This window comes from Sturnira hondurensis, unplaced genomic scaffold (assembly GCF_014824575.4).
Source record: "Sturnira hondurensis isolate 20B ecotype Veracruz unplaced genomic scaffold, ASM1482457v3 Scaffold0013559, whole genome shotgun sequence".
Lineage (NCBI taxonomy): Eukaryota > Metazoa > Chordata > Mammalia > Chiroptera > Phyllostomidae > Sturnira > Sturnira hondurensis.
Genome location: NW_028086190.1, coordinates 6,029,491 through 6,046,204, shown reverse-complemented (window position 1 = coordinate 6,046,204; position 16,714 = coordinate 6,029,491). Strand labels below are relative to the sequence as shown.

Sequence of the window (16,714 nt, the reverse complement as noted above, 5' to 3'; positions counted from 1 at the left end):
TATAAACAGGAAAAGACATAAATGTAAAACATCCTACAAGTAAAATGCACTTTTTCATTCCTCTTAAATGCTAGTAAAAATTGAATGAAATGTTAAAAATCACTACTCATACCTAACAGCTATCACTGAGTATTTAGTGTTAAATGTTCATACCAATACAAATGAAACTTTCTTTCTAGGGGAACAAATTTCACTGGCACCTGACTGCCATGTGCATGAGTAAGGGTAAAATTTTTGTTTTTTTCTTTGTCTGACTTTCCATTATTTCAGCAACAAAAACTCTAGAAAAGTTAGAGCAATTCAATAAGAAAACAAGACAGCGTATTTCCTTGCTATATTTACCATTTAATATAGTGCTACAGTGCTTGGTAAAAGCTGAGTGAAACAATAAAATTTCTACCAGGGTAATGCCATTTAAAATCAAAGTGTCTGAGACATTCTTATAGAGAAACTGCTTAATCTTTTATGCCAAGTGCTATAATATTCATAAATCATTAACCAAATAAAATAAATTTCATGAGGACATATATTCAGCAGATCTGGTATTACATGGCAAGGTCAACAATTGTTATAAGGTTTCTGTGTTCCATTTGTCACGAAAAGCACAGGAATATATTGATACAAAGAACTGGCAATTGTTTGAAAAACAGGGTGTTTTTTAAACAGGTTTTTCCCCTGCTACAAATATAAACTAATTATATATCTGACACTTCCTTCCAAGGAAGAAAGGAAGGAAGGAAATTTTACCAAGGGACAATCTCCACTGGCATTTCAGAATACATGAACAAAAATGCCAACTTAACTTAGTACTGGCATTAAAAATAATTTTCATTTCATATTTATCTTAAATCCACACTATTCTTGGCTATTCCTGACTACTCTTGCAAAAAAAAACACAAAATACTACACACATTTCAGCAATTATAGCCATTCTAAAGTGACCACAATGAATGAATGGCCTTATGTAGCTATAAAAACAATAGGTTATTGAGTAAAGCCTCAAATATTTTTATAAATTGCAATAAAAAATAGAAGTATTCAAGATACTTTAAGATTAATTATATAAAATATTAAGATGAATTACAAAGAGATTTACCAATATGCAAGCTACCTGCAACCAGGTCTTATTGCTGTTTTTACTCTGTGTTAGCCCAAAAACGAGGCATATAATTCTGTGGCATGGTTGTATCTGACATCAAATCCCTAGCAACATTATTAGATATGAGCTAATTGGAATAACAACAATGTACCTTCATAGCTGAAAAGTTGGCTGGACTGCTAAACATTATTTATTTTCCTCTTCTGATTATTGGCAGCATGTCTTTATTCAAATTCTCTCTTCCTCCCCTCCTTCTGTCACTCTCCCCACAGCAATAATGCAGTCAGTATATTAGTTTTTGACTGTCACATAAAAGTAAGTATAAAAGAATCTATTAGAAATTATCTGAATCTATTTCATTTAAAAACAACTGAACAGATGTAACTTTAGAAATAAAGTGGTATGTCATAAATGGTTAGTTGCATACTCTCCTCACTAGGAGCCACAATTAAAAAAAAAATCCTCTTATTTTCTCAGGTAGAGAGGCAGTACTGCCTACAACATGTGACTGCCAGCAGGTGTATATATTTTTAAATATTTTAATATACTAAAACGCCTTTGCAAGATGCATTTTGATAATCTTTACACTAATCTACTAAAAATGGTCACCTTAATAAAAAATGAGAACAACAAAGTATGAATTTGACAATCAAGAGCTTTAATGAGCTTTATCTGAAGAGCAGATTTGGTGATGCTTGAGCATTTTTAATGTTTTTTTTTTAATGAACATTGTCACAACAGGTGGACTAGCAGCCTGGTGGTACCACTGAAGAAACAGTGACTTAGAGAATAACAGGAACTGTCTGGAACCACACCTCTGCCCAGTGGCCCTCTTTGAATCCCAATCATCTCATCTGTACAATGGCAACCTACTACTTATCCTCTACGTTTTTCACTCTTCAAAGGCTTACTAATCCAGAATAATATAAAGTAAAAGTTATGAAATATATGACTAATGAAATATTCATGAAACAACAAATGAAGATTGTTAGAAAGTATATTCTTTAAGTATAGTGATACCTTCCTTCACATTTAATTAAAAAGCTACAAATTTCTAATATTGGTTTTGGCAAACAACTGGCATATATTAAAATGAACTATATTATTATAATTTTACAATATGCCAGAAGACCAGGCATTTGCTTACAAACATTTAAAATAACTGTGTGAAAAATAATCAAATATGGACCTTGGTCAAAGAAAATTAATTTCTTTAATATACACCTCTTTTATTCACTAAAAATGACAAAACACTCTATATAAATGACAGGCTTTTATAATTTTAAAAATTATTTTCTCCTCAATAATGAAACCAAGACATTATTTTCAAGAGGAGGGGTTTAAGTAAAATTTAACATTATATTGGCATTACACATGAAAATGATGGTCAAACTAATTTGACATTTATCATCTGAAAAACTTTCCAATTGTCTCAAAGTATAAAATTTTTATTGGGTCTAGATTCTGTGATTCTAACTATAAATAAATTATTCCATTTATTTAGACATCTATTCCTTAAAAGTTTCTGAAACTTTTGTAGATATGAATTTTTCTTACTCTTGAGAGTATTGAGATTTTTAAAAGTTACTATTTACAAAGAAAATAGTAATACCAATTCTTCTTAGGTTTATAGGCCTCTTTTAGTATAAGACAAAATGCACATCAATATTTGCAACTTAAAAATAAGTCCTTACTTTCGGCAATGACTCATAATGAATACATTCCTTATCTCCTGACTCTTACTATCTTCTCCCATTATGAAAGGGGATATGAAGTATCTCCTCAAAACTTCACAGAGTAAAAACATACAAATCCCTAAAAATACAAGAGAGGCAGCTATTGTAAAAGTAAGTATTACAAAGAAATCTAAAAAGCATTAAGTTACTCTGAAACACAGTGGGCAACTGCAAAGCAATTAAACAATTCAGCACAGAAGGAATGCTCCTGAAAAGAAAAAGCTAAGAGGAAAGAGACATAGAAGAAAATCAGGGTCCCAAACCCTTCACTTCCCGGAGTCTGTGAACAGACTGCTTTCTTTCAACTTTCTCTTTCCCATTAGCCCAATTAAAATGTTTTCTACTAAAAACCAACCAATCAACCAGTTTTCTACTAAATACGGGTTAAGTGCCATTACAACAAAGTTTAAAGGGCAATTCATTTTTTCTTTTGTTTAATGAATAAATGCTTTCATCTTAAAACAAAACAAAACAAAAACTTGAGTTGTTAACACTTTCTTTCCCCACCTAGAGAATAAGCACTCAGGTTTAGAATGGAAAGATGCACTAGCAAAGATACTCTGCTGCCATCTATCTACCTGAAAGGGTATAAAGAAAATGCAGACCAAAGCTTTCCCTTGCCCTGGCTGACAGAAGAACATAGGGTCAAAGTCAATGGCATACTTTAATCATACTATTACTGCCACAAGAAAGATGCACAGTAGTAATTAATACAATCTCCGAAAATAATGAGGTCCATTGGAGATCTTTATGCCATAACCCAAATAATGAAAAGAGTAACAAGGAGAATGAGAGAGATTTCTGACGCTATGCCAGCTTTACAAACAAAAGAGCTGCATACAGGTTTTTGGTTGTTTTGGAGAAAAATGAGAGAGACACCGGCAAGGACTCGGAAAAAAAAATAATAGAGCAGGACTGTTTAAAGAATATTCCAGTATAAAAATTTATTCTTTTAAATGTCAACGGTGACTTTAATACTGTAAGTACTGATATTTTCTACCTTTATAATAAATACAATAAATGTCATCATCAAAAGAACTGCTATCGTAAGCCCAATGTTCTATTATGTAACCTTAAAAATATTTGCTCTACAATATTACAAAACAGATCTGACCTTAAAACCAGTTATTCTAATTACTGTCTCAAGGCTTTTCTTGTCCAGCAATGACATCCTTCACCTCTCCATCTGGTTAATCTCTACCTAACTATAAAGTCCATCACAAGTCTCATTCCCTATAGCGCAGATCTCAAACCTACGACTACAGAAGTATTGTTCTGCACAACTCCACAGGATACTGTTCACCCAGGCTTTGCCTGTGTTGCATGCTGGAGTTGTGAAGTTGAGCATGCTGATTAGAACCATTGGGGAAGAAATTTTTAAACAAAATGTCCTTGCCAATGATACCTATGAGTAAAGAGATTATGAGAGTAACCCTCCCAACAAGAACACTACCAAAAGCCAGATAAAAATCTAATTAATTGATAAATAAACTGCCTGACTCAAGATACTGGAAAGTAGCCAAACTAGCTGGGACTTAAAGGGCCAAGATCTCAGAGAGCAGAAATGCATTAAGATGATTCCCACATTCTGCACTGCTTTTTACCTGAAGGACTTAGTAATTCACAAGCAGTACCTATGAAAGATGAGTAAGAAAGGAGGCTCGGAGCTTTCCGCAATATCAAAGAGATGGGAAAACAGCAACAGGACACAACCTATAGCAAACACCTAAGTTTTTCAGCTGAGAATCCTGAAGGGCTACATTATAAGAGAAAAGGCAAACCGAAACTAGTCTTTCACAAAGACAAAGCCCGACAATCATAAATCCTTACAACATTTCAATATGACAGAGATACCGGCAAGGACTCAGAGAAAAAAATATAGGGCAAGACTGTTGGAAGAATGTTCCAGCATAAAAATTTATTTTTTAAATGTTAGTGGTGACTTTTATACTGAAATTACTGCTATTTTCTACCTTTATAAAAATGTCATCAAAAGAACTGCTATGGTAAGCACAATGTTCTATTATTTAACCTTAGAAATATTTGCTATATGGTATTACAGGATAGATCTGACCTTAAAATCAGGTATTCCAATTACTGTCTCAAGACAATAAATGCCATCACCAAAAGAACTGCTGTATTCAAACCAGTGTTCTGTAAATATTTGTTATATATACACTGCTGACTGAATCAAGATAACTTTCTCCCATTGCATGTCCAAAAAATGAGGAATAACTTGAAAAAGAAAACCAGCCAAAAGTTAGAACAAAGAAAGTGACAAAGAGCAGAAATAAAGGAAAGGGCGACTAAAAAGATGAGAAAAAAATCAAGGAAACTAAAAGTTGTTTTTGAAAAGATAAACAAAATGGACAAACATTTAATTACTCAAAATCAGAAATGAAAATGAGGCCTTTCATCCAACTAAAAAGCCTCTGCATAGCAAAAGAAAGCAACAGCAAAATAAAAAGACAACCTACGACATGGGGAGGGGGGAAGTACTAGTAAATCATTTGTCTGATAATTGGTTAATGTCCAAAACATACAAAGTGCTACAATGCAACAGCAAAAAACGTTTTTAATTAAAAAAGGGGCAAAGACACTGAATAATCATTTTCCCAAAGAAGTCATACAGTTGGCCAACAAGTACATGAAAATGTGCTCAGTGTCAGTAATCACCAGGCAAGTGCAAACAAAGTCACAAGATATTACCCCACACCTGTTAAAATGGCCATCATCAAAAAAACAAGAGATAAGTGTAGCCAAAATATGGAAGCAACCTAGGTGTCCACCAACAGATGGATACGTAAGAAAGATGTGGTAATATATATACACAATGGAATATTATTAAGCCATCAGAACATTTGTAACAACACGGATGTATCTTGATGACATTATACTAATTGAAATTTTCCAGACAAAAACATATACTTCATAGTACCACATATACGTGGAATTTATTTTTAAAAATGTTTTAAGTTCAAACTCATAGGAAAGAAAGGAAAGTGGTCGCCAGCGGCTAGGGTTGTGGGAAGCAGGGAGAGGTTGTTAAAAGGTAGTACAATCTCTAGCTATAAGATGAATAAGGCCTGAAAACCTAGTATCAGACATGATGACCACAGTTCATAACACTGTATTGTATAATTGAAATTAGCTACGAGAGTAGAATTTAAATGTACTAAAAAAAAACAGATAAATTTGTAAGGTGATGGATATGTTAATTAACTAGGTGAGGGAATCCTTTCACAGTGTGTATGTATATCAAATCTCCATAAGGTACAATTTATTTACATTTTTATATGTCAATTATACCTCAATAAAGCTAAAATAAAATAATTAACTAACTAACTGAATCATAAAAGCAGCCAAAGACAAGACACATTATTTCAATGAAGTAACAGTAAGACTCACAACTAACTTTACAACAGAAATGATGAAAACCATGGGACAATGGAGTAACATCCTTAATAACTCTACCCTATAATTCTATGCCAAGCAAATAGATTCTTCACAAATTAAAAACAAATAAAAATATTCTCAGGTGAACCCAAACTAGGAAAATTTGATCTAGTAAATATGTATCAAGAGGCAGGAAAAAAAATTCCTAGAAGGAAGTTTAGACATTTATGAAGGCATGAAGACCTAGGAAAAGCATCTATATTTAATAACTCTAAATGAAAACTGACTTCATATAACATATGCATTATAACACATAATATATAAACAATAATAATAATGTCTTATCATGTCTTTCAGCTCTACATTTATTTTATACCTCACAATACCAAAAATGATGATGATAGGGAGGTGTTCTGTGGCCACTGCATGTGACATCTGAGCAACGACCAAAATACTAATCTCATTAACATCAAAAAATCAAGGAAGAATGTCTTCATCTCTGGAAAACCATTAAAAGAAAAGCAAAAAAATAAAAGCCATCAGAATGAGATAAATTGGATTTTTTAAAACTGAAAATTCCAAAGCAGGCAAAAAAAGAAGAAAAGTAGAAAAAAGGAACAGATGGGTCAGAAAGAAAATAGTAAGATGATAGAATTAGTATCGGTTATACTAAATAAACATGTACCAAGTATTCTAATCAGAAGACAAAGATTCTCGTGCTGGATTTTTTAAAATGAAATAGTTGGTGTCTACAAGACACAAACATAAGACATAGCAACTGACAAAGGCTAAAAGTAAAAAGAGAGAGTAAAAAGAGAGAAAATACTAACCAAAAGAAAGTTAATATAGCAAACTAGTAACAGAAAAATACTTTAGTAAAAAATTCATTACTACAAATAAAGAAGTATTTATAATGATACAAGAGTCAATCCGTTAAATCCAGAAAGATACTAGAATTCTAACATTGTATGCAGCTAGTAATACAGTTTCAAATTATCAATATCTAAATCAATAAAATGACTAGAGTTTATTTCAATGAATGAGCAGTGCCTAGTGAACATTTGGTTTGCTTCGGATTCTTGGAATACCTGGAGATACATAAATTATAAAAGACTGCATTCTCTCCAGGTTTAGTTATGATTCTGGTCCTAGAATTTAGTTTTACTCCAGTAAACTCAAGCAGGTAAGAAACACCAATAACAAACATTCTCTTTTCATGAATATAAGAGTCACAAAATTGCCTTTTTGACAAGTTCTCAACGTACTTGACTTGATAATACATAAGTCACTTCATTCATTCAGAGAATCTACCATAAATGAGATTAAAACACACTAGATCCCTCAACACGACCTTAAATGTCATAACATAACCTCTCTGGGTCTCAGAAGTTCCCTTTCTCAACACACGAAGGGAACCGGGACAGCACCCCACTCAATCCAATGGGACAGATATCTCCGACTTGGGCTGAGAGAGCAGTTCCTGCCCAGCACCACGAGAAGAACCCTGTCAGTCCCCAGACCCATTTATAAATTCATAACTTACTGCTAACTATTTATGGAACTTATTTACAACCAATATGAGCAAGCTAATTATTTGATTTTTATGCAGTAACCCAACTGAATATTTTTATGATTTTTAAAAAATTTAAAATCACCTGTATTGCTTCTACAATTGACTGCTGTAAGGAAAATCTGCTTTAAATTTTTAAAACTCAACTTATACATATTTTTATTATTGTCCTCCTAGATTGTAATCTCTTAATGAAGTTTTACTATGCTGCTATTATTCTGTCAACATCCAAAATGCATATAAATATAATCTACATTTTTAAGTATTCAAATATTATCACCTATCATCAGTATTTTCACTTAAAAAATCAATTGGTAGTAATAATTTTTCCAGAATCTCTACCTTTTATTGGAGAGGAACCTTTATTTAGTAATTTCAAATGTCTAATCCTTCAGTCGAATGTTACCACTGTATTGTTGACTATTGAGATGTCTCTAGTATGTATGTAATAAACCTCCCACTAATACTGTTAATCTGTCTGTAAAATTTTCATTAAAAAGGCCAAAGAAAAAGTGTTCCTTCCATCTGATAGCTTTTATTAAAATCAAATATAACACAGACCGAATGTCTATTATACACCAGATACCTTTACATGTGTTACCTCATATAATCTCATGATTATTCACATTTTCAGAAGAAGACACTGCAATTCAAGAAGACTAAATGATGTGTCAAAGGTTATACATATAACAAGAAAAGCCAGGCTCTGAACGTAGGTATGTCGAAATACAAAGCCGCTCCACTACTAAACTCAATATAATGATCCAGACAGTTAGTATTTTAGGCTTTTCGGCCCATATGTCTCTGTCGTATACTCAACTTTGCTGTTGTAGCACAAAAGCAACTGTGGACGACAGGTGAACAAATGAGAGAGTACCTGAGCTTCAGTAAAACTTCATTAACACAAATAGATGGAGGGTCTAATTTAACCCAAGGCCCACAGTTTGCCAATTCCTCCAAAATAACACAATGCAGTCCCTCCTAGAGAACCTCTATTAGCTTTTCATTAACATCACTAAATTTTTTCTCTCCCAGTGTTTAAAAAATTATGACCTTTATCTTACTGGGGAATTTTATTTTAATACTTTTCTTATTAGGCTCAATTATTTGAAACAGGTTACTCTTGAGGAATATGTATAGTATTTTATATAATCTAAGTATAGTACAAATAATATCAAAATTACTCTACAAATAAAACAAAACATTCCTAAAATTACAGTACTATCACGCACAAAATACCAAGTGAAAATGTTAAACCCTGATGTTTGAACTTCTACATATTAAAGTTTTTCAGTTACTGGTAACTAATTTTAATTGATTAATCTACATTTAATAAGCATAATCACAGCCCAGAAACAGCAAATATCCTCTTTAATTATACAAAATGACCATGTGTACAAAAAGATATAAATACATAGAACTTAAAGACCTCTCTCTCTCCTTTATTCTAAAATTTAACTATATGTACACCACTGAACTTGTTTTTAATATGAGACTTACATAATATATATAAGAAAGAAAAATTCCCCTTTTCCATCAGGATTTCTTTCTTCCCTGTCTCCTCCCCTTGTTTTCTCATATGCACATTTGCACACCTGTGCATTCTTTGTTTTTCACTGTCTCTCTGACACACACACACACACACACACACAGAGTATTTTAAAAACACAATCGAAGCCCAAATAACATACAATATCAGGCTCAAAAAAACCCAGCTCTACAGAGAAAACACACAAAGTAAGTCAGAAAACACAAGATCAAGTTCAGATCCCAGCTCTACAACTAACACCAGCGGAATTATCACTCCTTAGTTTTGTGTCTTCAGTACCTACTTATTTGAAGTGTTAGTCTGTTTCCTCATCTATAAAAATGGGGAAAAACTGTACCCACTTCAAGTAGTTGTTACGAGCATTAGAGAATTAAAAGGACGTGCTCACAGCACAGTGTTAATATGCAGTCAAGGACTTAAAATTCCCAGGTGCCCCTATCTGGGCAGGTATTACTAACACCTGCTGTAGTTCTGCTACAAAACAGGAAAGGCACTGCCCTGCCCGAAGTGGCACAGACGCCAGCTTTCGGAAGCATCTTACATACTGCTACTGTTAAAAGTGGGCAGGGAAGTCCTCTTCCCCATCCATTTCAAGTTCCTTTGGAAAACTTGAAAATATTAAGTATATTTTTATTCCTGAAAAGAAATAAGTTAACATTTTCACTCCTGTCGATATTTTAAACCAAAACATACATACCAAATGATCTATTATGTTACTTTTTAAAGAAAGTCATTCAACATTAATAATCATAAATGGATTTGGTGAAAAGGAAATGTCTGATTAGGGTCTACTTTCTCAATCCCAAATTTTAAAATCTATTACTTTGGGGGTACACGTTTGTCGCTTTTCACCCTTCTGCACTTAAAGGAACCGCACGTTCATGGCTGTATGCCATGGCAGCTCTAACATAGTGGACATAGACATTTCTTACCAAGTTACGCTTTTTTAGTGGAAGAAAGTAATAATAGTGGCAGAAAGAAAACATCAGTGCGTAGCAAGTAAGAAGTTCAGTGTAGAAACACAACTGCAGAAAGAGCCAATGATTATCTTCACCAACACAATTGTTAATCCTGAAGAAAAATAAAAAACACAATTTTAAACTTTTGTAAGATGTTAATTTCAGAATTGGTAAACTAAAAATAAACATAAAGAACTTCTTATATGCTTAACTTCATGAAGATAGGCTGAAGTCACTCAAAACTGAAAGCGAACGGTGCATGAAAAAAGATATAAACATGCCATCTCACATTTGTAAGGCACTTTCTATTCATACTTTACAAAAAGAAGCCCATGATACCCCCTCAGCTCACAACCACCCAGCCAGGCAGGAAGAGCAGATGCAGTCTCCTCCTTGTTCCACCGATGTGGAAACAGGAACAAAGGAGTTAACCCCACCAGAGATGGACGAAGTTAAGACACTTGCGGAGTACGTACGATTAGTCAGTGGCTAAGCAACCAGAACCCCCTTCCATATATTGCTCTTCCATTACAGCATTCTGGCTTTGAGAGCAATTTGAATGAAAATAAAATAACTTAAACCTGCCAATATGACATAACTGCTAAGCATTCACAATTTTTCTTATTTTAAAAGCTATCCTTGGTTGCTAAAAATAAACATATCCACAACTATTTACAAATTCTTAGTGCACGCTTCTAGCAATACAACAGTGAAGAACCATAACTAGGAATAATGATTAATGCTATAATCCCAAACTTCTCAAAGCTAACACAAGCTGAATGTTTTATTGTTCCAAAATTTATTGTACCTAAAATTTCAAAATATTTTACAATTCCAGTAGAAAACCCTAGTTCAAAACTGTAAGCTACCCTGAACAAATGTTTTTATTTCAATATAGTATTATACTGCCACTGTTTGAAGAAAAGTTCTATAATAGGCTCAATTTCTAATTTAAATTCTCTTTTTAAATCAGATATAGAACTGAACAGAAAACCTTGCTGAGGCATTTCTTAGACTTAAGACCTCATGCTTTACTAACAAGAATATTTCCTGTGTTTTGTTATTCACAAGCAGGGCTGCCAGAAAAGTGTGTTTACATATATGCTAAAACATACTCTCCAACAGATACTGCTTAACAGATGGCCTGTCCTTGTCCTATCCTTCTTGTCCCCCTAAATTTGAGAAAAAACTGCTATGATCATGGCAGTCTCCTTAACCAGAGGGCTTTAAGAAACACTAAGGTACTCAATCTACGTACGTTAGAGTTCTTTCGGTAACAAACTACATAGAAAGAGTGATCACAACCAGAAATAGAGAAAATCTTAGGCTGATCTGAGAAGTGACCTCCAAATCTAAAGCTCTCAGGCAATTATAACAATGCAGCTTCTGAAAATAACAAAATTTCTCCTTGTTTCCAATTTACACTGTATAATTTCCCTCACTGAATATCTCAACAGTGCTCTAGATTAGGGAATTCAATCATGAAAACCCCTAAATCTATTTAGCCCCCTGGTCTCCCCACCTTTCCTATCCTCCAACTCATTCTACTTCCTCTCTTCTTCCCACCAATATTCTGAATAGTTGACTAAACTGGAAACAAGAGGCCTAGACTCATCCCAGTCTTAGACTGTAGGCTACGTAGAACTTTATTTTCTCACTGAGTTAATCTTCATTCCCTAAAAGTAAGTAAATAACATCACAAAGCTCTATGGTACCAAAACATTTCCTAACTCATTGGTTATGTTTTAAGCTTAAACTATTGCATACTTTTAAAAGGAAGTATCACTATCCAACTGTATATGAACATTTATTATATTTTTAGTTAATCAGAGCATTGCTCTAAAAAGTGTATAAAATTGAGTTTTTCAGTGTGACTGCCACTTAGCAGTTTACCAGCTTTTATTAATCTATTCCTATCGTAATTGTAAACAGATCAACTGAGGTGTAGAAAACACTTGAGAATTAATCTGTTTAAACTCAAGGCACATTTTTAAAGACCAATTACGTGTTATACACTATACAATCCTATTGATGAAATATATATACAGTAACAGTGCTTTTGTCTCAAGTGCTTTTACTTTTTCTTAGTCTCAGGAAACTACCCCCTATTTAAGTAATCAGTTCACAGTTAAACCCAAATTTCCACTAAAATCTTGCAAATAACTTGTGCCACTGAAGGAAGTTATCAAAGAATAAGGGAAACTCTAAATCGATCAGCATTATTAGCAAAGCTAATCTCTTCCCTAGAGTCAACTTTAGATACCTGCAGCTGTAAGTTTAACAAGCCCATTATATAGTTAACTTTGAATACACGCACGTGTGTACAAACATACAGATGTATATACACAGATTTATAAATGCTACACTATACCACTTTAAATATTTATACAGATTCCACTTTAGAAGAACAAAATTAAATATAATATCTGTTCACAGATTTTTGTGAAAGCTTTGAAATGAAATACAACACAGAATTCTCATAGCATTTGTTTGAAAAATTCTATTTCTCAACTAAACATTTTCTTTAAATATTACGAGAGTGCCCCCTATTGTCCAAAAATGTTGGCAGATTAGTAGAATCAGCTACCACTTACCAGCTACCCAGCATGTGTGTATGTTAATACCTAAAATACTTACTAGTGAAAAGGCTTAAAGGGGAAGAAATGAGGTATTTCAAGGCACCTGAAATGTGTTAAAAAATGGGAAAGGAAATACAAACAATGGAATGTACATGGTTCATTACAGTTACAAACAAGAGCTACTATTTAAGTACTTTCTAAGTCTTAGCCACTGTATAAAAAGCTTTATATATATATATATACCATCTCGTTTAATATAATTACCTTAGTTATAACGTACATGTTTGTGATGCACATTAATTCTTTGCTTTCTAATCAAATATCTCCTTGTCAGAAAAGACAGAATCTCTCTGAAAAAATGACTTTTGGAGCTCACAGACAAGGGTATGCTTATTAAAAGATGCTTTTATACTACATCACCTTAATATAACTTTTGTTTAAATCTGCTAAGTACTGTGATTTACTTTGTGTTTTATTCTTTAATCCTCACCCAAGGATATACTTACTGATTTTTATAGGGAGAGGAAGGGGAGCGAGAGAGAGAGAGAGAAACATCTACAGGAGAGAGAAATACTGATCGGCTGCCTGCCACACACACCCCAACTGAGAACTGCACCCCCTAGCTAGGTGTGTGCCCTGAAAGGGAGTCGACCCGCAACACTTCATGGTACAGGACGACGTTCCAACCAACTGAGACACCTGGCCAGGGCAGGATATATTTTAACTAGGCTTTTTCTAAAAGTAAATTATTCATTTCTTACCACGGACAGTGATGATCCATTCTCCTAACACAGTGGCCGCAGCGGCTGCAGTGATGGGAACGCTTTGGTCTCATCAAATTACACTTGTTACATAATTCCCAGAACTCCCTTTCTAGAGAAAGAAATTGAAATCCATTTAATGAAGGCAAATGAATAATGTTGAAATTTGGCAACAATCGTTGGGAAGATTTTATAGAAAGCCTTCAATATATATGTCTAAGAACCTTTTCTTCTAGTCTCTAGTGTAAGTGGGTTTCCCCTAAATGTTGCTGCTCTATTGTAGCTAGCTCTGATTCTGGATGTTTAAAATTTTAAACACTACAAAAATAAAGACACTACCAATAGTCAAACTAAGGGATAGATATAAGCAGTGTATTGGGGCTTTGGACATATTGCTCTAAGTACGATTTAATGACAAAACCCTAATGCAAAACCAAATTATTATATTAAAACTGAACTTTTATTAAACTAATTAATTTACAGAAATTATCTAAATGATCTGACAAAGGAATAATGCTGAGCTCTAGTTTCAAAATCAAAATCAATCGTACAATCTTGACAGAGAAACAGATGCCATTCCTACCCCTAAACAACTTTATTTTTTGTAAATTACTGGGTTCCCAGGAAAAGTTTATTGGAGATATTGGAAAAGAACTTCAGATGGGTTTAGGAGCGATCAGAATAGTTTCAGAAGTGAAAAGTTATAAGAAAATTAGTTGATGGAAGTAAAAAAGATCTTTACAAAACTGTTCTACCACTAAGAACAATTTCCCAGCCTACAGTGAAAGATCATACAAATAAGTTTTGTGCTAAAAACTTGAGTTTAACTGATAATAAAGAGAAAAGTCATGTTTTTATTATAAATTATTCTAGTCAGATCCATAAAAATTATATGGGAAAGCAATCTACCAAAGCAACTGCTTTATGACACAGAATACATCTTTTTAATATTTGTTAAAATAAAATTTTACTTCTACAAAATTCTTTTTTTTTTTTAAATTTTATTTATTTATCTTTAGAGGGGAAAGGAAGGAGAGAGAGAGAGAGAGAAATATCAATGTTTGGTTGCCTCTGGTGTGTCCCCTGCCAGGAACTGGCCCGTAACCCAGGCATGTGCCCTGACTGGGAATCGAACCGCGATCCTGTGGTTCACAGGCCCGCGCTCAATCCACTGAGCTACACCAGCCAGGGCCACTTCTACAAAATTCTTAAACTTTCCATCACTTATGTGTAAACTATACTCAAACATCATTAAAAGTCTGGGCTTAAGTAAATCCACCTAACTCCACATCTAATGAACATTAATATGTGCAAAGGATGGCCCTCACACAAAGCACGAGGTCACTAAATACTTGCTAAGGTATAAAAAGTTCACGTTTTTTATAAATACAAGAATCTAAACATAAGTAAAGAAATAACAGCAGGTAGTGTTCAATTCTCTAAAATGAAATATTATTTTAATTTCATTTTTTAAATTTAGTGGCCAGGAGTAAAGTCAACATGTTGAAATTTTATAAAGTATTGAAAACATTCTGCTATAGATGTCTCTGAAGAAACCAATAAAGTACAAATAAAACCTCTATCAAAATGTTTATTCCAATAATATGAAAGTTGAGAAATTAAGTTTTACATTAAAAAATCTCATTTTAAAATACTTTACTTTTATTGTTCATCACGGACACCACTTCCCCTTTTGCCCCCATATCACACCATCTTGTTTTATTATATTTTTAAATATATATTTTATTGATTACGCTATTACACTTATCCCAACTTTTTTTACCCTTTGCCCCCCTCCACCTGGTGCCCCCGTTCCTTCCAGCAATCCCCCCCCCTTAGTTCATGTCCATGGGTCATGCATATAAACTCTTTGGCTACTCCATTTCCTGTACTGTTCTTAACAGACCACTGTCTACTTTGTACCTACAAATTTATACTTCTTAGTTCTTGCACCTTTCTCCCTATTCCCCCACTTTCCCCTCCTAACCGGTAACCCTCCAAAGGATTTCTATATCATGATTCTGTTTCTGTTCCGCTTGTTTGCTTAGTTATTTGGATTCAATTATTAGTTGTGAATTTATTCCCATTTTAATGTTCATTGTTTTGATGTTCTTTTTCTTATATAATTCCCTTTAGCATTTCATATACCAGTAATAATGGCTTGGTGGTGATGAATTCCTTTAGCTTTACCTGGTCTGGGAAGCACTTTATCTGCCCTTCCATTCTAAATGATAGCTTTGCTGGATAGAGTAATCTTGGATGCAGGTCCTTGCCTTTCATGACTTTGAATACTTCTTGCCAGCCCCTTCTAGCCTGAAAAGTTTCTTTCAAGAAAATCAGCTGACAGTTTTATGGGAACTCCTTTCTAGGTAATTGCCTCCTTTTCTCTTGCTGCTTTTATGATTCTCTATCTTTAACCTTTGGCATTTTAATTGTGATGTGTCTTGGTGTGGTCCTCTTTGGGTCCATCTTATTCGGGACTCTCTGTGCTTCCTGGGCCTATATGTCTATTTCCTTCACCAAATTAGGGAAGTTTTCTTTCATTATTTTGAATAAGTTTTCAATTTCTTGCTCTTCCTCTTCTCCTTCTGATATGCCTGATTTGGATGTTGGTACGTTTAAAGATGACCCAGAGGTTCCTAAGCCTATCCTCATTTTTTAAAATTCTTTTTTCTTCCTGCCGTTCTCACTGAATGCTTTTTCCTTCCATGTGTTCCAAATTGTTGATTTGATTCTCAGCTTAATCTCTCCACTCTTGGTTCCCTATAAACTTTCATTTCATTTAATGCAACCTTTATTTCTGCCTGTGTCTTTTTTATGCTTTTGAAGTATACAATGAGTTCCTGAAACATCCTGATAATAAGTGTTTTGAACTGTGTATCTGATAGGCTGCCGATCTCCATTTCTTTTAGTCCATTTTCTGGAGTTTTGTTCTGTTCTTTCATTTGCACCATATTTCTTTGTCTCCTCATTTTAGTAGCCCCCCTGTGTTTATTTCTGGTATTAGGTAGAGCTGCCTTCACTCCATCTTAGTAGTGTGGCCTACTGTAGAAAGGTGCACCTGT

General features: G+C 33.8%; 1 protein-coding gene across 3 annotated transcripts in view; it reads right to left on the bottom strand.

Moving 5' to 3' along the window:
• Positions 1-16,714, bottom strand: part of ZDHHC21 (zDHHC palmitoyltransferase 21) — a 67,985-nt gene that overhangs the window by 23,277 nt on the left and 27,994 nt on the right. For all 3 annotated transcript variants that reach the window (XR_005068790.1, XM_037061950.1, XM_037061951.1), the window contains 2 exons: positions 13,650-13,761; positions 10,283-10,421 (listed from right to left, as the gene is read on the bottom strand). Coding sequence is in view for 2 of the 3 variants with exons in the window: in XM_037061950.1 (XP_036917845.1) it covers positions 10,283-10,421; positions 13,650-13,761 (251 nt within the window). In the remaining variant the exon portion in view is untranslated. The remainder of the gene's footprint in view (positions 1-10,282; positions 10,422-13,649; positions 13,762-16,714) is intronic.